This window comes from Gobio gobio, assembly GCF_949357685.1.
Source record: "Gobio gobio genome assembly, chromosome: 7".
In the NCBI taxonomy this organism is placed as follows: Eukaryota; Metazoa; Chordata; class Actinopteri; order Cypriniformes; family Gobionidae; genus Gobio; species Gobio gobio.
The window spans coordinates 31644835-31671020 of record NC_137103.1 but is presented as its reverse complement, the minus strand read 5'-3'; the positions used below and the strand labels follow the sequence as shown (position 1 = coordinate 31671020).

Sequence of the window (26186 nt, the reverse complement as noted above, 5' to 3'; positions counted from 1 at the left end):
TTTTTTTAGCATTTTTGTGGAAACTATGACACATTTTTCAGGATTCTATGAATAGAAAGTTTAAAAGAACAGCTTTTATTTGAAATAGAAATCTTTTGTAACATTATAAATGTCATCAAGTCATTACATAAATGTCATTATAATAAATGTAATTCATTTATTTCCAAAAATTCTGGTCGCAAACTTTTGAAAGGTAGTGTACAGTATGTATTAATTAATACATTCTTTATTAGCACATTCTCATAGATTCCATCATGATTACGTTTTGCTTCGTAACTTCAATACAGTACAGACAATACAATAGTCTCCACTCTAGGGCTGTAATGATTTGACCAAAAATAAAAACCTCGATTAATTGAACATTTTACCTCAATTACGATTAATGAACGATTATTTTTCTTTTCTTTTCTTTTTTTTTTGCCCTCGTAAGGTTTTTGAGTAATTTCCTGATAAGGTTTTTACTGTAAATATTTTCTACTATTAAAGGTGGAATTTTTTTTTTCTAATGAAAAAGTGCATGTCTTTGTGATTTTAAAACACTTGAAGGAAACGGTTCTCTTTCAGCAGTTATTGTCTATGGGGCAGATTTCTGTTTGTTGTACATCAGATACAGATACATTAACACAGTAGGCCTACATTACATTTATTTGAATGCATTAATGAGAGAGTGATTGTGTGTGAATTACTCATTACCGTCTCTATTCATTATGAAACTGTGGTTTGTACTTAGCCTATTCAAAGGTAATAAAATATATATAACGGTTATAACGGTTGAGTTTCTAAGCTACTTTAGTGACTTTAGTCACAGGACAGTGTTGACACTGCGTTTCTGCGCTGCTTTGCGCGCGATCATGTGATGTGCGAGCTTCTGTCTGAGTGTTTGTTTGTCACAATATATCAGGCATTAGTTCAACATAATACACATCTGATAGTCTAAACTCGCTTTAATGTTCAAACTGACAGGGCTTAAAACACATACAAATGACAAAGCTTTGTGAGGACGCAGTTAAGGCTCTCTGTGTCACAGAAAGAAGCTGAGCACTGAACGGATACGTATTGTTATTTTTGAATAGTGCACAATCGCTTTAAATGTTGAAACTGGCACGCCTTTAAACACATTTACTTAACAATCTTTATGAGCACGAAAGTGAAAGCGATCTGGCTTCGGGGCTTGCGCGCTGTCTGTGTGTGTGTGTGTGTCAGCGCGTAGGCTATAAGAACAGCAATTAACTGACCTGTACTGTGTAAAACATGCAGTTACTATAGTGATTCTGAGCATCTATAAACACAGATAACTGCTCCTGCATCTCTCTGTACCTGCAAACTGCACTTGATGTGATTGACGGGGCGGAGTCACGTGAAAACCGAAATAACCGACATGGGAAAAATACGTCGGTTAGAGGTTCTGAATGTCGGTTTCGGTTATTTTTCGATTAATCGTACAGCCCTACTCCACTCCAAAGTAAATATGCTTAAATATATGAATACTTCAGCCCTTTGAAGTTGCTAGCTTCCCCCAGTACTGTAACTCACCCAGGTTTAGATGCAAGGCCAGCCTGCCACGGTGAAGCTCCAGAGTGATATAATCTCCTCGCTGGCCTTCTCCATGCAGTAAAACACCTTCTGCCTGTCGACTCTTAAATCGCAGGGATATAACATCTTTCACCGTGCTCATAGACTTCTGGTTGAATCGGTAGAGCAAAGAGCTTCTGCCATCAAAATCAGCAACATACGATCCTATGGACATGTGAGATTTTGTAAAACACCAACTAGAGACATTCTCATTTCACTTAAAATTTACATGACAAATAAAATGACAGTACACAGAGAAACAGATTAATTGGATATTCATTTCATTTCCATGTTAATATAACATAAAAAATCATGATGAAACTAGATGACATTAGCTAATGTTAAATTAGCTAATGCTAAAGCTGTAATCTGCAGGGATGAAAGATAAATGCCTCACATAAATTTCCTTTAATTAAAAAATAACTCCTCTTTGATCACCAAAATTACATATTTAGAAGTTTTTTTCCTGTGAAAAAAAACATACATGCCTTAAAATAGCTTCAATGTTACTCTACACCCTTGCTTCAGTTAGTATATGCTGAACCGTAAATATGCAAATTAGCCCCTCCTCCACTCACACCAGCTCAGAAATCCACTCAGTCAACTTTACTGGAGTAAATGCTGCGCAATGGCAAGTGGAAATACTGGTTTAATTCAGACATACTGTATCTTGAAACCAGTGGAAGAGTGGATTATACAGGCTTGTCTACAAGCAGGGCTGGATTAGTAATCGGGCATAACAGGCATTTTCCCAGTGGGCCGACGCATTTTGGGACCGAACACAAAAGATGATATTTTGAAGAATGCGGTATCCAAACAGTTGATGGACCCCACTGACTTCCATAGTATTTTTTCCCCTACAATGGAAGTTAATGGGGTCCGTCAACTGTGAAGTCCCCCATATTCTTCAAAATATCTTCTAATGGTGAGTAAATGATGACAGAATTGTCATTTTTGAGCGAACTATCCCTTTAAACAACTAGTATCAGCTCCTCTAAACTGCAAATTGGGGCAAAAAATCCAGGCAAATGTGTATTCCAGCCTAGAACTGGAGTTCTAATTGAGCTACTTAGAAAATGGGGGGCTATAAGAAAATGACTAACATTTCTAAAGATATTAGAGTTCTTACAGCAGCACTGTTCCCCAATGAAGTTTTAATCGAGCAAGTTAATGGGGCTCAAACGCTCACAGCACAGGCGATCAACTCAGTGAATCGTTTCACTAACGTTTAAATCTAGTGTCTGAATGCCATAACGTCATGAGATCAAATGCTGAATATACTCAATTCTATACTACATACTGGAAAACAGAAATGTTTTTCAATTTTCAGATGACATATTTAGTGAAATCTAAATAAAGTTTACATTTTTGCGCAGAAAGTAAATGAAGTTTGTCTTGAGATGGCCAAAAAGGCATATGACCTGAAGGAAAGTGACTGCTATGACTCAATTCTCTATTACTACCCTTTGGAGCAATGCAGCCAGTATGACCCATTGTTCCAAGTAAGACAGTAGTTTAAACATTTCTTTCTTTGTTGTCTTTTATAAACATGACTAAAAAAAACAACAAAAAATACATTTTTTGATAGACCAAAAACAGTATGAATATTCTCAAGATCAAAACACAAAATGTTGTTTTTCTCATGCTTGTTTGCAAAGTTGTTTTCCAGAAATCTCTATATCAGTGTTCCAGTTCATTACTGTATAATGCCAATCATGATGCAAAACCCCAAAGCCTAGTGAGTTTAAAAAATAGATAGAACATGAATGCCTCCTTTTTCGGATTAGTGCAGCAAAGCAGAAAAGCCTGTATATATTCCAACATTGAATATAATGACCTATTTTTGATAATAAGCAACTGCTCCATTTGGTGAAATAAGGATACTGTGAGCTATGAGGGACGTGGTCTGGGCATAGCAATCTTGCAGTCGTGATAATGACACTTATCTAGTATTGCACCATTCTCAGGTTCAGCTTGAGTTCACAACTGTCACAGCAGTCGGCTGATTAGCATTATGTGATATGTGGCTCAAGTTAATCTGAGCTGTTAGGTGCAATCACCGCACTACCAGTGAGCACTAGCCGTCAAATCATGTATAATTAAAAGAACGTTTATGCTCTTCTTTCAAGGTTATATTCAACACTCAAGATCCAGTGTACATAATCAGACCAGTGCTCATAGATTCATCATATCAAAACTCTATGTTCAGATTTGTCATGGGATTTCTTTAAGTGTCTGTGGTTAATTAGCACAGACAGCTGAACTGTGAAAGCACACATGCATCCGAGTTTAATACACGGATCATGCCACAGAATAATGAGGGACTTTTTGATATGTCTATGTAAATCAACAATTGATCCATTTTGTGAATCTCTGTATCATTAAAAGGCACATTTCTTTTTTGAAACACAAGTGCTTGGTAGATCCTTGATTTGAGCAGGTAGACTCCCCTCACTAGCAAGGGTCATAAAGCGCTACGCTGAGTGTTGTTCTCTGGGATAATTTTATTTATCTAGCTAACAAAGCCTGACCGGATAAGTGTCTGATATTTAGACATCTTTGTCCGGTTTTGGAAAAGTATTATCAAAGAAAGTCATCAAACGACCTTCATTTAAAGGGAAAAAGCTGCTGTCATGTGATGAATTATCTGTCACCTTAATTCCACACCTGTAAAAGATACTGTGCGACTAGAAAAGGACAAAGGACAGAAGGCATGTGAAGATTTGCAGCAAGAATTATGGGTAATGTTATCACCTTATATACTGTGCCACCACTATTTTATTACCCGTTACCAAGACTGCAGGAATGTGCTGAGTGAACTGCTATCGGATCTAGGATGCTTCTGTAATCTAATTCTGCAACACTTTTTCCTTTCTTTTCTTTTCTCTCCTTATGGAATGATGTAAAATATTAACTGAATATGGAAAACTACATCTACACTCCAACTTTAATGCTAAGCAAAGAAATACTGCCTACCCTTAAAAATTAATGCAATAAATGTAACCGCTGTGTCTCATGGAGTAAAATACCTGCTGGTCATTTGTAATATATATTTTAAACATTAAACACTCTCACTCACGGTAAGCACAGCCGTACACAGCCACCCTGAGGCCAACCCGACCACCGGAGCTCCAGTCCAGAGGAACGAAGCGGAGGAACCGGGTTCTGATAGACTGGCTGAGTTTATGGTGGACCACACTGTCTGCATTCACATTACCCACAATCCTCTGGAAAATAGAAAAAAGGACAATGTTTTCACTTTCTATGAATATGGTACACTTTAGAGTCCCAGTAGTTACATGAATTAATTTACATTCATTTAATAAAATTATCAGTTTAATTTGTCCATGTATTTTTTAAATAGAATCACACAAACCAAGGGTTTAAACTATATACAATTAAGTAAAAACAAACAAAAGTAACATCACATTGTCATGTCTTATTGGAAAGTGCATTATAGTAATTTATAACATGCAGGTCGATCAGATGTTTTCTGCAGAACGCTATTTATGAATACACATAGCCATATGAATCCAAAGTGCAGTATTTGTTTTGAAGGTCTCAACAGTTTATGTAAATGTCAACTCGTTTTCATCTGCTAGCACACATAATTTGACAGTAATTTGTGTCTGACTCACTTCACAGTTGAGGCTCGTATGGAACATGTGAAAGGATGACCAAAACACCGCATGGTTACAGATGAATCACAAAGAGAAGACGTCAACTTTTTTCCAAAGATAGATTTTCCCATGTCCCTTTGAGATAAATAACATCAACAATATCGTCACCTCCCCTGGTGAGACAGTCGCAGCCCACAAATGCTATTATGATGCCAGCAAAAACAGCAATCTTACGTTAGTGACTTTAAAGGCCGCGTTTTGTTTTGCTTGCAGACTCAAAAAGTATTAAGGGTAGTGCGATTGTCGATAAGCAAACTCAGTGGATTGGAGTTTGTGGAAAGATATACTTTACAGTCGGCATGAAAGGCAAGTTGTGATAGTCTTTTCTTCCCTATTATACCTGTGAGGTATATCCGAGTAAAACAGCTTCTCAAACAAGAAAAATGTAGGGCGGTTTATAAGGAATTGACTGAATGCTTGGATCGTTGTGGTTTGCTATATTGCTGTGATTCTTAAATCGCCCTCACGCCAGTAAACATGTCACCAGAGAAGAGAAGAGATGTTGCTGCAAGAAGGAGAAGTTCTTTTTATTAAAGATTATGAGGGCACATTCTAACTCAAAGTCTTGTTTGCTGTTTTTTTTTTCATTGACTGTACAAATATGTTATTCAAATCAAACAGTTCAAGACTTTATGATATGATACAATTTTGCCCTTTGAAAAACAGTTTAGATATTGTTTTCCATTATTGAATGCATCAACATCAACCTGAGCACATGTCATGACTTCATCAGCTCCTCATTTGAGCACTCAATGACGACAACATCCTGTCCCTGATTGCTTCTTCCTCTCTCTTTTTCCCCCTCTGAGAGAAAAATAAAGAAAACAACAATACATTCATCCAATTACCTATCAGCTCACCTCAGCCCAAGAGCACAGCAGAGCTCCCATCGGATCCGGAGAGATGCCCAGGTTACAGGCTGCCCACGTAAACAGCTCCTCTCTACACTTCATTAACTCTATTCCTGTATCGACTCCTGCTAGACCTCCTCCTCCTTCATTAAGCCCCTGTGCACTGCTGCCGTTATCACAGACTCTCCGTGGACCATTTCATCGGCCCTGTTACGTCTGCAACTGTTACATCCTCATGTGATTCACCAGTCATCGTTTCCCTAAACTCGTTGTGAATCCACGTCAGAAAGAAAAGCCAGCACAAGATGAGCTCAATTGGGGTAGATTATCTGGAAGGAAAATGCTTGTTGGTGCTTGGTACTGTATGGCTCTAATGCAGGACATATTTCAAATTCCAATAGCAATGGTTATTATCATTAACTAAAACATGAAGCTGAAATAAAATAAAAGTATGTTGTGTAATATATAATATTATGAATATTAAATGAAAAACAAACTAAAATCCAAAATATTATTAGTATAGCAAGTTAAAAACTATAATAATATAACATAAACCTAAAATAACACTGTAGCAAACATGTCTAATTAATGCTAAAGGATTTAATATGTCACTTTTCATCAACAGGAAGCAGTTTTTGAGCTGCATGTCCAAGCGTTGATCGTGCTTCCACTGACCCATTCTAAACATGAATTACACTCCGTCCCTGGAGAAGCAAGGGCCCGAGAGTGTCAGAAATAGACAGCACCTCAGTGCCTCTGTGACTGTGTTTAAACGAGAGCTAAGACAGCAAAACTGTCCCCAGACAATAAGAGTCTCTTCCTTTTCTTGCTTTCCTCTCTCACTGTCTCTAATGTGAATTGCCTGGAAGCATCATAAATGTTTTATTTACAGTACAGTCGTTCAGTGGGGCAGAAAACAGACAAAATATCTAAAGGGATCTGAAGGCCTGGCAAGTGACGAATTCATCATTGCCTGAGAGCTGTAGGTGTGTTGCTAGCATGTGTACATTGAGCCAAGTGAGAAACTCACACCCGAGGTAATTTTTAGAACACTTCTACTGCGATTCTGATTCTGGCCTTTTACGGCTAAATGAGTCGCAGACTTTTACATCAATTATACTTTATGGGACCCAAATGGGCCGGCAGGCTCATGCTTAAAGCAAGCTAATCTAACGAACCCATGGGCCCTCCTATCGATTGCCTATGGGGCTGCTCAAGCCTCCGTGTAATGTGATACCTGGGAGGTATGGATGTGAAATGGAGGGAGAAAAGGAGAGATATAGAAATGAGTTGATTTAGATACATGACATACAGTTAGCGCATGAGAACCAAATGAAGATGAACTGACAAGCAAAATTATGCTGTTTATTAGGGCTGTCAATCAATTAAAAATGATTACATAATATGCTGATTAATTAAACATAATCACTATCACAGTATTAGCATATATTAATATTTTGCAGAGAAAAGTGTCAAATCAAGATGATAATAAGACATTATTTTATTTCTGTCATGATAAGAGTCTGGCATGGTTATAGAGATTTGCATGGTAATAGGAATAGATATGGTAATGTTAATGTATTTGGTGTATTTGGTAAACTTAAAAAGTAAGTACCGAGACTTGCAACTGCCAATACATTCACAGACAAGCTGCTTTGAGCATGTAAAACATGCTGCTACTGCACATGTGACATGAAATAACCCCCAAAGCAGATCTAGGTGGAGGGTTTCTGAAAGTGAGTTGCAGACTGCTAACCGCAAACACTTAAGGCGGGCGTACACTGTGCAAGTTCGGAAACTCGGGGGGTCGTGAAATATTGCACAGGCAACGAGTCAGTTAACTTGATAATCTCGTCAAAGCAGCTGTTACACGGCATGGCTGTACTGCACAGCGAGCCGGCAATCACGTGAGCTTTTTGTGCTAAACAGAGACTGGAGCTTTTCTCAGGGAACAGAGGTTACATACGTAACCCAGACGTTCCCTTTCGAAAGGGAACGCGCTCTGCGTCGGAAAGACGCTACGGGGAACGATATACCAACGCCACCATGCTGAGGGGAGTGTCTGCCCACTGGCAGTGACAACTGTCAGCACAAGCAAATTCAACTGAACACCTGAGCCACTCCCCTCAGGTCACACTGGGCTGTCAGTGACAGCATCCCCTACGGTCATAGCCCAAGCTATACGCCTAAAACGGGACCTTAGTGCAACTGCATGAGGTCCTATCCAGACTGCTCAAAGGCCCGGTACCAACTAATTCGACAGAAGGGTTCCCTTTAAGGGAATGTGGCTAGGGGACCCGAAGGAACCCCAGCCAAATCACTACTCTGGGAACATATTCGCCCGAGTGCCACCAGAGAGGCGTGACCTGGTGCCCTAAGTGTTTGAACACTTCGGTTTGTCCAACCCTGTCTGTTCAGAAACAGAGCATCCAGACAGTGCCTCAGTGAGGCATCCAGACTAAAGGACTGAAAAACTGGCAGTCCTTCTTAGCCCGGATCTCAGAGATGGGTTATCCCAGAGAACAACACTCAGCGTAGCGCTTTATGACCCTTGCTAGTGAGGGGAGTCTACCTGCTCAAATCAAGGATCTACCAAGCACTTGTGTTTCAAAGCAACAGGGAGGCCGGACAGGCCTACGGATTGATCTAACAGGGAAACCTCACGAGAGGCCTGCAATCGTCTGATCAGACTCAGGCGGCTGTGTGCTCATAGACGACCCTCAGTGAGGGGAGCACCTGAACCTGCCTGGCGGGTAACCCCCAGCTGTAGGCTAAGCTACCAGAGGTTCTACTCACAGAGAAGTGCCTAAACTTGGGAACTTTGCCCTCAAGGAGGCCCAGTGGGGCCTACTACCGGATAGCAAGTTTCTCAGGGAGGTCTAAAGAGGCCTACAACTTGATAGCAATTTATGCCAGTTCCTAGAGCGTTCAAGCTCACCTTCAGGGAGGCCTGGTGAGGCCTACTACCTGCCAGCATGCATGCTGCATGCTAATCCTAAGCAGCTGAGATCACCTCTAGGGAGCCCGGTGCAGCCTATTGTCTGATAGCAATTAATGCTAACTCTCAAAGTGACCACAACCTGGGAGCTCACCCTCAGGGAGGCCTAGTAAGGCCTTCCACCTGATAGCCTGCTACGCTACATACCCAGATGCCGTACATCAGTACTCACCTTCAGGGAGGTCTGATGAGGCCTACAACCTGATAGCCAGCGGACTAGCTGTCCGGATGCGAAAACATCGGTACTTGCCTTCAGGGAGGCCTGGTGAGGCCTCCTACCTGATAGCAAGCCTTCAGGGAGGCCTGATGAGGCCTACCACCTGATAGCCTGCTAGGCTAAATACCCCGATGCCACACATCTGTACTCACCTTCAGGGAGGCCTGGTGAGGCCTTCCAACTGATAGCAAGCCTTCAGGGAGGCCTGGTGAGGCCTACCACCTAACAGCCTGCCAGGCTATTTAACCAGATGCCAGACATCGGTACTTGCCTTCAGGGAGGCCTGGTGAGGCCTTCCACCTGACAGCCGGCCTTCAGGGAGGCCTGATGGGGCCTATAACCTGATAGCCAGCCAGGCTAGTTATCCCAATGCCATACATCGGTACTTGCCTTCAGGGAGGCCTGGTGAGGCCTACCACCCAATAGCAAGTCATGCTAGCTGACCAAGCACCCTGCCTCTGGAGCTCACCTTCAAAAAGAACCTAGCGAGGCCTTCTATCTGATAGCAAGCTTTCTAGGGAGGCCTGGTGAGGCCTACCACCTGCTAGCATCAAAATGCTAACAGTCAAGTGACTGAGACTCAAAGCACTCCTCCAGAGAGGCCTAGTGAGGCCTACTAACTGATCGCAATTATACAAATTGTCAGAGTAACCAAAAGACCCTGGGGGCTTATCTTCAAGGAGGCCTGGTGAGGCCTACCACCTGATAGCCAGTCAGGCTAGCCGTCCCGATGCCACACATCGGCATTCACCTTCAAGGAGGCATGATGAGGCCTACTACTAGATAGCAAGCCATGCTAGCTACCCGAGTATCCAACTCTGGAACTCGCCTCCAGGGAGGCCTGGTGAGGCGTACCACCTGGTAGCAAGTTTACAACTGACTGCTATGAAAACCTTGACAGTTAGACAACTGGCTGACTAATAACTACCCATTGCACCGATGGGGACTGGTCCTCAGGGAGGCTTCGTAGAGCCTACTAGCTAGTAACAAGTCTTCCCAAAGCCAACATCTCTGGGAAGCATATCACACAAATTCAAACAAACTTGGGCAGCCCACAAGAGGCCTCTAAAGGCTAGCTACACCTGGTCGCAGCTGCTATGCACCCAGAGAGGAAGCCTAAGTTTATATACATATGAAAAACATGAGCGGTGGCCTGCCCCGCATTTCCTTAAAGGGGAAAGCCAACACACACTCACCTCCACAGCCCAGAGCCTGGTGCTGTATTAAGCCACCTACAGGGGAAACTTCAGTTAACTTCCTCCTTCCTAACGGTTGACGTAAACCCATACTCTATACAGGGAACGAAGGTCTGTAAGAAATACATATTTTAGTGTTATCACACAAAATAGACCACTCTCACCTGCGGCGTGTAGAGCGAAGACTCACCACACAGTTCTCATATGACCGCGGTGTTCTACCGCCCTTGCATGCCTGAAAGGGGCGCTCTTACTGATCAAGCCAAGGCGGGCCCAAAACTTGAATATTGGGCCGAATATGGATTATTCCATGCCCTCTCGATCTCTGTAAGAAGATCAGGAAGGAATGGAAGGCTCATCTGAGCCGATGGTTTATGGCCAAGGAGAAATCGATCATGCAATCTATCACGAGCGATCTCTCCTCTAACGCGCCAACATGGCAGCCGCAGCCTGCCTGCAGCATGTTCCATAACATTCATCAGCTCAGCATACACGGTCAGGGTGGCTGAAAGGATTCAGGATTTATCCCACTCTCGCCAGCCATCCCTAAGAGCACTTGCTGATAAGTCTCGTTAGCCTCCAGAGAATTCCATCTGAGAAACCCATGATGCACGTCAGCGCTCAGCCTCGGCATGAGCGGGACAGCCTCACTAGTCCCTGATGCCAAACTCTCTTCCCTCAAGAAGAGAGCCAGACGAGAGCGGAGCGATCTCAGATTGAAAGCCGCTCCCACTTACACACAAGCAAATTCTTATGAACTGACTGTGCATGCTCTTGATCCCAGGCAGTAAATACACTCTCGTGCATATTAAATAATGAGTTTGTATTACCTTAACTCGTATAGCACTTCAGACAGAACAGTCCCTGAAGACGAAAAGGTGTGTATGTGTTGGCAAGGCGCCCTTATATACTTCCGGGTCGCACATTGATGACATCATGGGCTGTCGTCGGTCAATAGGATTGCCTTGATTCGATAGTAGTTTCAGACACCTGTCACGCTGAGGGCGTTCCCCGTAACGTCTTTCCGACGCAGCGCGAGTTCCCTTTCGAAAGGGAACCATTCCTTTCAACAGAAACAACCAGAGAAAGAGAGAAAGTGTGTGCGTATGTGCGTGTGTGAGACAGTGTATGCACACGCTGTATGGTTGAAGCCTGAGCTATAGCCTAATAATACTCATCAATTTAGCCTGTGACATGGTTGGGGTTGTGGATGATTTGGCAATAGGGGATAGCCTAATTACTGTTGAATATCCGGCAGACTCCCCAAACTTTTTAAACATGTTTAAAAATTATCAAAAGGTCGGTAGGTGCTCGTAACGTACTCAGCTCGTCTCGTAATTCCTCTCAAAGGCAGCATCAACGATTTACACCCGATTTCTCCCGAGTTAAAAAATTGCCTGCAAGCTTGTATGACAGCAAAAAAAATAATCATATTATTATTTTCAAATACATTTTTATATTATTATTTTAAATTATTATTGCCCCTGGTTCAGTAAGGAACTCTTGTAATAAAGTAGCAGTGGCTGGGACAGATTTTAAGTATCACCTCAAGATGCAATCTAAATTAATCCTGTTTACATGAAATACGAAGGGATGGCTGATGCGAAACTGACATTCCAGCGCTTTGTCGAGATCCCAAAGCGCAGATGTTTCGAAACACTGCTCCGAACTGTGATTCGAAACCCCCATGTCACGTGACTATGGCTAAATGAAGCTTCAAGTGTTTCATCTGGTGGCGCCTGTCGAAACTGTGTTTGATTGAAAGGTGCGGGAACAAACCACACAGTTACACATCTGTATGAACCTAATTCCCTACAGTTTAAAAGTGAAGTTAATCCATCTTCACCTCGTGGGTTTTTTTGAGAGGAGAGAGATTTTGTGATAGCAGTGATATTCCCTCATGTGTATGTACTTGCTAAAAAAATATTTGTGCATGCCAGCAACAAGTGTCCCTTGTTAGAGGATTTTTTCAAAGGCTGGAGAAATTATATGTAAAAAAAGAAGTCGGCTAAGGCCTTCAACAGCAGAGCAAATAATATTTTTGATAAAAAATGTTATGTAACAAATGTGACACATTGTGGCTTTATTTTTTTTATTAATGTTCATTTTTCATGACCAAAAAAAACCTATAGTTATTCACGATTAGGAAGCTACAGGTTACAAAACGTCTCGGTTACGTATGTAACCCTCGTTCCCTGAAGGAGGGAACGGAGACGTACGTCGGAACTGACCGACGAATTGGGATCTGTTTCCAGAGACCGACCTACTTCGAGTGATTAAAACGAGCCAATGGACATTGGCATGCGGTTCACACATTCCACGCACCGCCCGCAGCGTGGGTATAAATACGGAAGTGGAATACCGCATCATTGCTTTTCAACTGAGGAGCCGAGATAAGTGACTCGGCCTTCAGCTGAAGCACAGCACCTGGCGACGGGACGTACGTCTCCGTTCCCTCCTTCAGGGAACGAGGGTTACATACGTAACCGAGACGTTCCCTTTCAGTCGGTCACGTTCGACGTACGTCGGAACTGACCGACGAATTGGGATCCCTACCAACACGCCAGGAGGCTGGCCCTTCCAGCATCCTGCCTGAGCTCGCTGGACCACTCCTATGTTAGAGTGGGAGTCAGGGCTCCGGGCAGGGAAGGACAGTCACTGCTGTTCCTGAAAGACCCACTCAGCGTGACTATTGGATAACGCTGGGAAAGCGTGCCCGTCTCGGGAGATGGTACGCTGCGGACCACATCCTTCAATGGAAGGAGAGGTGGAATACACATAAGGACTAACCTAACAGGGTAGTGCAACAAATGGCAGTCTCTGGGGTGGACCCAACCTGGTTCCAGGGGGGGAAGAACACAGCCAGAGACGACAGAGGAAGCTCTGTCGAGGGAAAGACACGGGGCTAGCCGAGTAGGGTAGCTGGTACCGTGGAAAATACACATATGGGGTAGCCTAGAGGGGACCGCAACATATGGAACCCAGCCTACACACACGTTCCACAAGCATACGGGTGCAGGCCTGGCATCAGACGGCCGCCACGTCTGACACCGGAGGGGTGACGGAGGAACTCACAGGGTTAGCCGATTTTCGGGGAAAACGACTGGAGCAAATAGACGCATGTATCCGGCCCAGAGGGCGGGAGTGGCGTATGCAAGCCGACACTTAGAACGGGCACTTAGCGCTGCTGGCCACTGGGGGCGAGAATGCGGGAAGATACCGGCTCTACACGGAGGCTATAAAATCTAGCGAACGTGTTAGGTGTCGCCCAGCCCGCAGCTCTACATATATCTGACAGCGAGGCGCCTTGAGCCGACGCCCAGGAAGAAGCAACACTCCTTGTTGAGTGTGCTCGCAACCCGAACGGGCAAGGTACGTCTTGGGACCGGTAAGCCAAGACAATGGCATCCACTATCCAGTGGGCCAACCTCTGCTTGGAGACAGCCTTTCCCTTCTTCTGGCCTCCGTAACAGATGAAGAGCTGCTGTGAGGATCTGAAGCTCTGAGTCCGGTCAACGTAAGCGCGAAGAGCGTGGACAGGACATAACAAAGCTAGGGCTGGGTCTGCCTTCTCCGAAGGCAGCGCTTGCAGGTTCACCACCTGGTCCCGAAAGGGAGTGGTAGGAACCTTGGGCACGTATCCAGGCCGGGATCTCAGGACAACGTGAGAGTTGGCCGGCCCGAATTCTAGGCACGATTCATCGACCGAGAGTGCATGCAGGTCCCCTACCCTCTTGATTGAAGCCAATGCAATCAGGAGAACTGTCTTCATGGACAGGATTTTTAGCTCAACAGACTGCAAAGGTTCAAATGGAGGACCCTGAAGTGCTCTGAGCACCAGGGCTAAGTCCCAAGAGGGTAACGAGGTAGAACGAGGAGGATTTAGTCTCCTCGCACCTCTGAGGAACCTGACGATTAAGTCGTGCTTACCTAAGGATTTACCGTCTACTGCATCGTGATACGCCGCTATTACTGTGACGTACACTTTGAGGGTGGAGGGAGACAGCCTTCGATCCAACCCATCCTGCAGGAAGGAAGCACAACGTTAATCGAACACTTTCGGGGGTCTTCCCGGCGGGAAGAGCACCACTCGACGAACAGGTTCCACTTCAGAGAGTAGAGGCGCCTCGTCCTCCCTGACCTTGCACAGTGTCTGTGCGAGAAGGCTCACTGGGGGGGAACGCATACTTGCGTAGGTCCCGGGGGCCAGCTGTGCGCCAGTGCATCTATGCCTAAGGTACCTCCGGTCAGGGAGTAGTACCACTGGCAATGGGTCGAGTCCGGAGAAGCGAACAGGTCTACCTGTGCAACTCCGAAGTGGTCCCATATCAGCTGGACGCTCCGGGGGTGGAGTCGCCATTCGCCCGGAGGTGTCGACTGGCGAGAGAGCTCGTCGGCTGTCTGGTTCAGCGCACCTGGGATGTGAATGGCACGAAGTGACCTCACAAACTTCTGACTCCACAGGAGGAGATGGCGGGCGAGCCGGAGCATGCAACGGGAGCGTAGACCACCCTGACGGTTGATGTACGCAACGGCCGCAGTGCTGTCCGAACGGACCAGTACGTGCTTGCCCCGAAGCGGTTTCTTGAACCGGGCCAGGGCAAGACGTACCGCCAGTAACTCTAGGCAATTGATATGCCAACGCAGTTGGGGCCCCGTCCACAGACCCGAAGCTGCGTGCCCGTTGTACGTGGCCCCCCAGCCCGTGGATGAGGCATCCGTGAAGACCACAGCATGCCTCGACACCTGTTCTAGGGACACTCCGGCCCGGAGAAACGAGGGGTCTGACCACGGACTGAAGGTTTGGCGACAGTAAGGAGTAACTAGGACCCGGTACTGACCGCTCTGCCACGCCCATCTCGGGACTCGGTCGTGCAACTAGCGTTGAAGCGGTCTCATATGAAGCAATCCGAGCGGCGTTACCGCGGCTGCAGATGCCATATGCCCCAGGAGCCTCTGAAATAATTTCAGTGGGACCGCTGTCCTGCCTTTGAATGTATTCAAGCAGTTCAACACTGACCGGACGCGCTCTGGAGTGAGGCGCGCTGTCCGGCTGACCGAATCCAGCTCCATACCGAGATAAGAGATCCTCTGCGCGGGGCAGAGTTTGCTCTTCTCCCGGTTGACCCGAAGTCCCAACAGGCTGAGGTGACTGAGCACCATGTCCCTGTGTTCGCACAACTGCTCCCGAGACTGGGCGAGTATGAGCCAGTCGTCGAGATAGTCGAGTAAGCGAACGCCGCGTTCTCTGAGCGGAACAATGGCTGCCTCGACGACCTTCGTGAAGACGCGAGGCGACAGGGACAGCCCGAAGGGCAAGACTTTGTACTGATATGCCCTCCCCTCGAACGCAAAGCGAGGGTGTCGAGGAAGGATAGAGACATGAAAGTACGCGTCCTTCAGGTCGATCGCTGCGAACCAATCTTGGGGACGGATGCATTGGAAAATGCGTTTCTGCGTTAACATTTTGAACGGAAGCTTGTGCAGGGCCCGATTCAGAATGCGCAGGTCCAAGATTGGCCTTAACCCACCCCCTTTCTTGGGTACAAGGAAGTAGGGGCTGTAGAACCCCGACCTCATATCGGCAGGAGGAACCGGCTCGACCGCGCCCTTCGCCAGCAGGACATCGATCTCGGACCGCAAGACATCGGCATCGCTGCTCCGCACGGAGGTGAAGAGGATGCCCCTGTACTTGGGAGGCCGGCGTGTGAATTGAATCGCATAGCCGAGTCTGATGGTACGGATGAGCCAGCGAGACGGCCTGGGGAGACCTAGCCAGGCCCCCAGAGACCGAACTAGCGGGATCAACGGCACCACAGACGTACCCGGGGTGAGGCAGCGAGGTGGAGTATTCAGACCCGACTCGGGAGGCCCGGAGGCGGCCCGGAGTGTTGCCTGAATACTCCAGGTGGGGCAGAGAGTGGGTGAGAAGGCCCGGGGGCGTCCTCGGTGCCCAATCTGCTGCCCCCTGGCGAGGGGTGAGAGGGGAGGAAAGGAGTGGCAAGGCCCGGGGGCGTCGCACACTGCCAACCTGTCCCTCTCTGGGCTCAGGGAGGGAAGAACTGCTCTGAGAATGTGGGTACCGCTGGACTCCGGGGAGCCAGCGGCAGGACCGAAACCAAAAAAATTATCTCCCCCCGGTCCTCCTCCGGGGGAGGGAGGGGTGCGGACACCGTCTCCCCGAGCAATTCCTCTCTCGCTGGGCTGCCCGTTTCAGGGTCGCTTGCCCTTGTGCTTGCTAGCAGGCTCGCGGGACCCTGGACGGGTTGGGCACCTCCCTTGCGCCCGGCTACCTGCTGTCTGGGTGGAGGCGGACGCAGGGTGGCGCCCTCGGCGACAAGCAGATGGAGGTGCTGCGGCCGACGACTGGGTGTAGGCAGCAGCTGGTCGTCGGGGCAGGTTTTTTTTTATTTTTTTTTTATTTATTTTATTTTATTTATTTATTTATTTATTTTTTTAGCCACCTCCGTCTGCTTCTGGGCCACCAAGAACTGCTGGGCGAAGTTCTCGTTGGCGTTGCCGAAGAGGCCAGTCTGACAGACAGGGGCGATGAGGAACCGAACTTCGTCGGGCTCACGCATATCTGCCAGGTTTAGCCCCAGCTTCCTGGACCACTGGTGTGGACATCGCCTGACCCAGGGAGCGTGCAGTGACTTTCGTCACTCCGGAGAGCGAGGTCCATCACCGCACGCAGTTCCTGCATAACCCCTGGGTCGGGACTACCCTCATGCATGCAGGACAGAGGGCAGTGAGAGAGGGAAAAACTTATACAGGTTATGGCCCTTTTGGTGTTCCATATTTTGACACCAAATAGTTCCATGCTGTAAAATTTTTCCAATGCACATCCGGGCAGCCACCCCGGAAAGCATTGCTGTCAACTCTGAATCTGATTCAGCATGAGCACACACCATTATAGTGGGAAACTCAGCATTATCATTTCCAGCGCATAACAGCCCTCTCTCCGATGCAGCAATTGACATCTGTCCTCCGCCAGAGCGCCAAATGAAACGCTAGATCCCTCTTTTTTTTTTTTTTTTTTTTTTTTTAAAAGGACCAGCAATCCCATCTTTAAGCTACCAGCAGGCATGTGAGACAATGAGCGTGGCCGTCAGACTTGACGGCACACAGCGCGCTGAACAATGCAGCCCCTATGAAAGAGCAAGGTGAACAACGCGCCGACGTGGTCATGTTCTCGTGAGAGAACATGAACCACCCACAAACAAAGTCTCAGCACGCTCGTGATGTGATAGAGGAGTGGGGGCCCGAAGAGATGTACTCGGCGGGGAAGCCCCACTGTAATCCTCAGGTCACCAGCGCTTATTAGCCAAAATAATCCTTTTCTGGAGCCCCAGAAAAGAAACTAGATCGGGGAATAAGTGAAGGGACTCAACCCCGTTTGAGGTTTCATAGTCTCGACCGCGCATCAGAGCGCCGAGTGACGCGCTGGGTTGCCGTGACAACCCCCGCTATCAGCCGGCGCGAGACGGCACACGGCGCGCTGAACGCTCAGCCCTCACGAGAAAGGTGAGACGAACAACGCGCCGACGTGACCATGCTCTCCTGAGAGAGCATGGATCACCCACGAAAGCAATCTCACATGTTTATATGCGAGAGAGATCGTGGCCGTCAAATGAGGACAGGAAACAACTGCATCCAGAAACACACGGTTTGAGTGACATCTTGAAAAAGACGCAGGTCAAACCGTGTTGCTCTTTTAGAAGGAAATGCTCTTTTAGAAGTGCTGAAGCACTCAGGGAGATGGCCGCGGCTCACAGCAGTCCGATTGCAAGCCTGCGTGTGAGCACTCAAAGAACGGAAACGCCCAGCCAACCAACACAGGAACAAGTGTATGTTGCAGCGGCCACTCGCTGACTCGCGCCGTCACACCAGCACCCAGGTAAGAGAGCGATCCTCCTCGAGACTCTAAACACTCTTCGTAGAAACAGCTTGAAACAGCAAACCGTTCGGCTCCGAAGTTAAAAAGCAATGATGCGGTATTCCACTTCCGTATTTATACCCGCGCTGCGGGGCGGTGCGTGGAATGTGTGAACCGCATGCCAATGTCCATTGGCTCGTTTTAATCACTCGAAGTAGGTCGGTCTCTGGAAACAGATCCCAATTCGTCGGTCAGTTCCGACGTACGTCGAACGTGACCGACTGAAAGGGAACCAAGATCATGTAGTTGTCAGACAGATGTTAAAAACTATTTTTTTTTTCATGGATCATTGTCAAGGTTATTTCAGATCAACACATGCACTAGGTGTCTCCGTAGAGACGGGTGTCGGATTGATTCGAAGCTTCATTAAGCACATTTGCTTCAACTGTTTCAGTGCGTCACGTAGCCTCGGTCTGCCCATCACTAGAAATAAGCTGCTCCCGAGCAGGTTAAAGCTTACGGACCTGTTGCTATGACAGCCAGTCCAGGATGAGCTTCAAAGAACCAAACAATCCAAGATCATGCCAATTCATCAACAATCAAATCCAGCTAACCGAGTTAGCGATGTACGAAGAACGGACCCCGAACCGACAATAACCTTTATCCAGGCTTCTGATTGGCCAACATTGCTTTACGGTTAGGGTTATATTGCCACCTGTTGGTTTGGCATGCTCTTGACAGCGCTTCATAGCGTGTTTTTGCGTGTTCATGTGGACGTGTTTTGGGGGTTTTTTAAACGGAGAAGGAAAAACTCTGTTTATAAAAATACTTGTGTACGTGTAGACTAGGCCACAGTCTCACCTAGTTTGGACTTTGTTTTCACTTTGCACCATTTTCCACTGTTGAGTTAGTTGTCATGGTTTCTGATTAGTTCTCATTTAGTTCAGGTGTGTCTTGTTAATGAGCCTCATTTGCGTGTATAGCCTACTCAAGCCCTCTGTGTCTGTTCATTTGCTGTTGGGTCTTGTCTGTGTTACGAACGTTATAAGCTGTCCTCGCCGTCTGATTTATCTTCCTGTGCATCTATTAAAGATTACCTTTGCCTTCAACATCGTGTTTGTGAGTATCCTACAACACAGCGGTGTGACACACATAGTCTGCCACTATTTACAAGTTTTGAACCTTCTAGTTATTCAAGCACAAAAAAAGTTTTGCTGACATAAGGCAAAACCTTTTATGGTATTGATCCAATGATCTGCTTGAAAATACTGCCAGGATTTCACAAAATCTGAGCAGGCTACATCCACTGAGAAAAAAACAAAACAAACTTAAAGCTTAACCATTTCGAATAAGGTTGTGTCCCTCCTGATTAAGGACTGTTATGCCAGTTTCATTACATAGTTCATGAATTAAAAATAGGATGTCTATTAAGATTATTACAAACTTCATTGTCATGAAATTTAATTTACATGAGGAGGAGAACCATATTGTATTTTTTGCCATATTTCAGAGTTCAAAATGCTACTTTGTGTGGCAAAAATAGGCACAGCACTAACACTCACCTTGCACCTACTTCAGCAACAATCCTGCTAAGTGGTACTGCACCACTCATGCTCGCAGTGTGAATACTGTAACCTGTTAATATGGCCGCCAAAATAAAAAATGTTTGTGTGTAGTGTGAAGCAGACCTTGGCTTATACATTCATGGTGAGAATGCAAGCTTGAAATCTCTTCTGAAAGACAAAAAGGACAAAGGGAAAAATGAATTGCCTTATAGTGCTGCTTGAAAGCATAATGACCCATCAGGTATCCTGGCATCGTTGTTAACGTTTTCCAGTTTGATTCCTGTCCTTCAAAAGAGCAGATCCTCCCTGTAAGATTAAGTCCCTTCGCACATTCCATGTCTCTCACACACAGACTGTCTGCGGAAAGAAAATGACAAAGGACTGCATGAACGCAGCTCAGTAGCTCGAAGCCCCACAGGCTATAAGACGTAAGAAATGACCGCGGTGAGGCCCCCACAAAGCTTATGCAGTCAGCAATTTTCTGTCAACGTAGGCGAATCCTGTTTCCCCGCCAGGAGATGATGGCAATACAAGTTGAGAGTGGATGAAGACAAAGAATGAAATGTGTCAGGGGAAACTCCGAAACGATACATGTCAACAGCTATTTCTGCTTCTAAATGCTAGTGCTAGTCTTCAGTTCACTAGGGCCACAATAATATGTGGCATGAGTTCTTGTTTGGATCTCAAATGTTTAAACAAAAATCAGCACCTGGCTAATACATAAGATTCTAAACTCGTGGCAATTCGTAACTATTTTTGGCAAACTAGTGGCTAATTCGTATGGATTCATACAATTTTATTAGTATGTTTTGGTACGACCTGCTTGCGTCCCAGTGATATGTTTAGGGGTTGACCACGTTTTAATACAATCACCTTGTAAAATACTGATGTTTTTTGTTTGTTTTTTTGAGATCGTATTGAACATTCTGTTAGTGATTGAAGATACAAGAAATTCATGCTTTTACAAGTGGTAATTTGTTTCTTTATCTCTGTCCTCCTCTCTCCCACATCAACACACTCAGTAGCAGCAGCAGTGCAGACTGGAGAGAGCAATTATCTGTCACTTTGGGGAGCCCATTCACACCTTCCTACAGGAAGACCTTCTCTGACATACAGCGGAGACAAACAAGCTCTGTGGTGGAGCTGACCTCTCAGCCCAAAACCTTTGGCAGATTTCCTCACCACTTCTGATACAGATGTAACAATCATTAAGACAAAGAACTAGCTTGACCGCAAATTAAAAGTGTTTTTCTTATTATTTTAATTGACAAGTCATTCTTTTCATTTCACAGGCACTATTTTCTAAACCTTTGACCTAAAAACTGTGAATGTGAAAGATGCTGTCTAATGCTCTTATTCTTTACTGTTGGCTTGTCACAGCCCCCTAAAACAAGAAAAGTGAAGTTAGTAGGCGGAGAAAAAAAGGAAAAAGCAGAAGATTCAGACATGCAGTTTTACGTTACATTTATACGTCTTATCCAAAGAGGCTTACATTGCATTTCAAAGAAGCTTTTATCCATGCATACAGGAATGCTAATACAGAAGCGTTGAGGATCTGATGGCAGGAAATATTTGTTCACTCTGTCTTTAAATTTTTGCTGCCGGAAAAAATAACAGCCTAATGTGCCATCTTTGCATAATGGGTTTTCACAATAATGGCAAAAGTATGAGAATATTATGTCATCGTAAAAAAAAAAAGGGTCTGTACGATTTTTACAACGTTTTTGATCAACTGAAATACATAATAATGTGAAATGGTGTTTTCTATTTTTATACATTTTAAAATATCATTAATTGCTGTGATTGCAATGCTGAATTTTCAGGATCATTAGTGTTACTTGATCCTTCAGAAATTATTTAGATATGCTGATTTTCCTGTTCCAAAGCAAGGTCCAAAAAGACGTGGATGATGACATGGATGATGTGGAGGATCTTGACTGGCCTGCACAGAGTCCTGACCCCGATAGAACACCTTTGGGATGAATTAAAGCGGAGACTGCGAGCCAGGCCTTCTCGTCCAACATCAGTGCCTGACCTCACAAATGAGCTTCTATTCCCATAAACACACTCCTAAACCTTGTGGAAAGCCAGAAGAGTTGAAGCTGTTATAGCTGCAAAGGTAGGGGAAAGCGGGGCATAACCTAACGTGGGGTTAGTTGTAACACGCACGGTTTAAAACTTTCCACACATGCCAGGATGACGAAACTTTGCGTATTTACTAGTTGCCATATCAACATTATTTAGAGAAAAAATTGCACCAAAATTTAAAAATCTTTGGAAGATATCACTGAACATTTATTTAAGCAGAGCAAAAGTACATTTCTTAAGTTTATCTTCATCTCTGTTTTTTGTGTTTATTTGAAATTATACAAATCTGATATTATTTTAATCTTATATCTGTTATTTAACAGTTGAGATAGTTCTTTAATGCTGATCTAACTGCAGAAGACACGAGTCGTGGTTTAAATCCCAGTTGCACATGTGTAAGAATGGATTTCACCTGAGAATGAACTCACGAGATCTAAGGTGCAATAAGACAATAAAACTCCACTCATCTGAATAGGAGATCTACAAGAGAAAACAGGACACCACCTGTTTCAACCTTATCTCCTCTCCCTGCTGAGGCCTGACCTTTTTCACCCTCTCTTTCTGAGGGCTCACACAATCATGCAAATCTCAGATCCTGCAGGCCCTTTCTTGAGGGTCAATATAAATACTGTTGGTGCGAATGGTAAAGAGGTTTCAGTCCCACATCAGTAGAGCAGGTTCAAATAAAGAAAACAATGCTTGTTCTCCTGGTGTGGGAGATGCTCATTGATAAACATTTGCTGTCATCCCCCAAAATAGGTGTGGCCATTTGGGCACGAGAAAAGTTCAACCAAAAGCTGCATAAATATTTGGGTGCTGAATGTTTATTGTTCTTTTGTTCTGGGTGAGTATTTAAGGGGAATTGACAAACCGCTCAAGGAAGCATCTGTAATCAGAACTTCCCACACTTTTGCGGTGTGTCTCTACTGCCAGGTATGACTCCTTGAAACTATTTTGATACTATTTTGATACTATTAATTGGTAATTGTGATTTGTATTCTATGCTGATCAGTTGTGTATGTTGGATTTTTTTAATTCCTTTATTTGATGTTTTGCCTGACTAAATAAAAATTAATTTTGATTTATCTTGTATTCTTCTGAAATCATTTTTTTATTAGTGTCCATGCGGAGTAAGTCGGAGTTACCGCAGATCTCTCTGCCAGGGCAGATCATACTGGGAACCCCATAGCAGGAGCATTGAGCCATGCATGAGGGAAAACCTGATTTCTGACTGCCACTGTTATTATAAGTTGCAGTTTCCGTGACTATCACTAAAATTACACGTTTTGTTATGAGTAAACATGTGTGACTCTCTTAGAGGTAAGATAGTTCACCCTGCAATCCTCTGTAATATCAGAACTGACTAATCTGTGTCCGTTAGAGCAAGCGAAACCGGACGCTTAGCCTATTTGAGACTCCGTGTCCCATGGAGGAAAGAATATTTGAAAATAAGTGATACTAAGAAAAATTAACAATCTAAATTAAATCGCAACTAATCTTAAAATCAGCTGATAAACTCTAAATGTAACACACTTTATGGAGTCACATAAAATTGGAGTCAGATTAACTTATATATATGGAGTCAGATTTGAGGAAATGGATCTTCACATTTTAATGAATTAAAGTGATTTTTGCAGAAGCGCTAGAAAAGACATACACGCAGAAGTCCTTCAACCAGCTGCTGGATTTCGAAATTTGAGCCAGTGGGTGGACTCTACACATGTGGGGCATGTTGTAACACTGCGTTACAATGATCCCCTATTAGAACTACGCTATTATATTTTAAACTTTTTATAAATTCTTTTGAGAAACCATGAGAAAAAGGTGAATAATGAATCAATGTTCAGAAATTATGAATTATTAATATGCTTTAGCTATGCTGTATAGCTGTATTTAGCAATGTGTTTGTTGTCAAACTCAAACATTTTATTTAAAAAAGATAATAATTGTATTTTATTGACAAAATATCATCTTTTTTAACATTTTAGGCTGATATTTGGTCATGTTACAATGTGCCCGTAACATGTTACAATGTACCCCACCTATGGGGCATGTTGTCACATTTCACTTCCATTCTTTCGGGGTAAATCAAGAAAAAAGTTTACACTGTATTAATGAAACAAAACCACATAATTGTCCTAGACGTGTGAAATTAATGTGGGAAAAAATAAATACTCTGAACCCCAAGTGGATTTACACAAACTGAGAAAGTCAAAAAGCGTTAGGTTGTGCCCCGCTCTCCCCTATGTGTAAAAGGGAATGGATCAAGCTTCTAAACCTGTTGACACTTGAATGGCACTTTTTTGAAGAATGTAATTAAAATCAATCAACTGTTACCGCAGAAACATTTATATACAGATGACTAAATCAATCCATTACTTATGACAGCACAGCGTGACTGAGAATATGGACCATTTCTGCTGTATATCATGTCAAACATTCAGAGCTTTATAATGAGCTAATTGTGCATTATGTGGCAGTGGAATATTAATAAAGCTGAGAGAGTGAGTCCTGACATTATTCATGTCCTATAATAATACAAAAAGTCTATAGTACAGCTAAACCAAGTAAATCAAACCTGGAAAATGCAGAGAATTTATTACGGTATCACTTCACACTGCTGAGCATGTTACCTTTACACTTCTGATCCACTTTATTCTACATTTCCACCACATTAAAAGCTAATTACATCTTACTCGACTGTAATCTTCTCCTTTCATTAAACACACTTCGAAAATGTCATTATATCTTTAATAAAGCGTAAGTCTCATCATTTTAATATAATTACAAAGCAGAAATATGAGACGATGAATGTTCCGTCATTTACAGGCATAATAAGTGTGGAGGCCAAGCCTGAGGACAAAGACAATAGATGCGTTGGCGGCATCAAGCTCTCTTCAAACACCTGTGATGATTGAGAGGCTGTGGCAGGTTCAACATCATTAGTTCGTTGTATTTCAGGAATCTTGGAAATTGCTGGCAGCAATTCATATGTTTGTAACTGAATTCAGAGTTCAGTTAATGGGCTCAAAACTATTCAGCTCATGAAAATAAGCTGCACTGAAGATGTTCAAAACAAGACAATAATTTTCCTCTGCAGCAGCAAGGGTGAAGCGTAATCAATGAAATCAGTAATATTCAGCCTCAAAAAAAAAAAAAAAAGATTGTCAAAAAGGATAATGACTTCATATGCTTTTGAAATTGAATCCAAATAGGGTTATCAGAACCCAGACGCAAAGCAAAAGAGTCTTGTATCACCCTGAAGGGGTTTATTTTGCGCTAATGATCAGCTGAATGTTCATTGCGCCACTTATTACTTAGCAAATAAATAAATAAAGTGACATGAAACATTGAGTTGAGTTGAAATTATTTGATTACGTGCAAAGAAAGAGACGAGAAGCACTGAACTACCACATTGTAGGAAATTGGTTGTCAGGGACAATGGTGAAATACAATTTAACGATCATTACAAAAAAATACTGACCAATCCGAATTTAGTATTCCAAAGCGCGGTGTAATAATTTTTGTATAATGACCAATAAACTGTATAATCTTCCATTGCCCCAGACATAGCTGTGCTTGTTCAATATTACTCTGAGGTGATATTTCTTCACACATAATATAATATAATTTAGACCAAAATCAATATCTCATTTGCATTTCTTCATTTATTACATAAGTAATAAGTGTCATTTTCACAAAATAAGGCCCTTCAGGGTGATACGGTAAATTGGTACCAAAAATACACACACTTACCCCAACATTGTCCTCCAACATATACTGTTTCCAGATGCGTCCGGTGTCACTGTACAGGAGCATGAAGGCACTGACCCAGTCCGTGCTGCCGTGACGACCTTGTGTGGACACTGCTGTGACCTCCATTCGGTCCTGGAGGTCAACCTGCAGCCAGGGCGACTTGTCCGTCGACTCTGGGCTCCAACCACCTCCTCCTGGAGAACCCCACAAGACCTCTGTCAATGTCTATCAAAATCTTACTCAATTTTGAGTGTCATATGGTGTCCTTGCTCAAAAGCATACAGGAAAGGCAACTGGTAAAGGTTTTCATTTAAGCAACTATATGAAATGATCAAATATGCATTTCATTTGGCTTTTCAGTTAGTTTTGCATTCATGGGGTGAGCTG

General features: G+C 44.2%; 1 protein-coding gene across 1 annotated transcript in view; it reads right to left on the bottom strand.

Moving 5' to 3' along the window:
• cntnap5a (contactin associated protein family member 5a) overlaps positions 1-26186 on the bottom strand; it is a gene marked incomplete at its 3' end in the record, with an annotated part of 106314 nt that overhangs the window by 54269 nt on the left and 25859 nt on the right. The window contains exons 3-5 of the mRNA XM_079821126.1: positions 25800-25993; positions 4652-4799; positions 1534-1737 (exon numbers count right to left, since the gene is read on the bottom strand). Coding sequence (XP_079677252.1) covers positions 1534-1737; positions 4652-4799; positions 25800-25993 — 546 coding nt within the window. The remainder of the gene's footprint in view (positions 1-1533; positions 1738-4651; positions 4800-25799; positions 25994-26186) is intronic.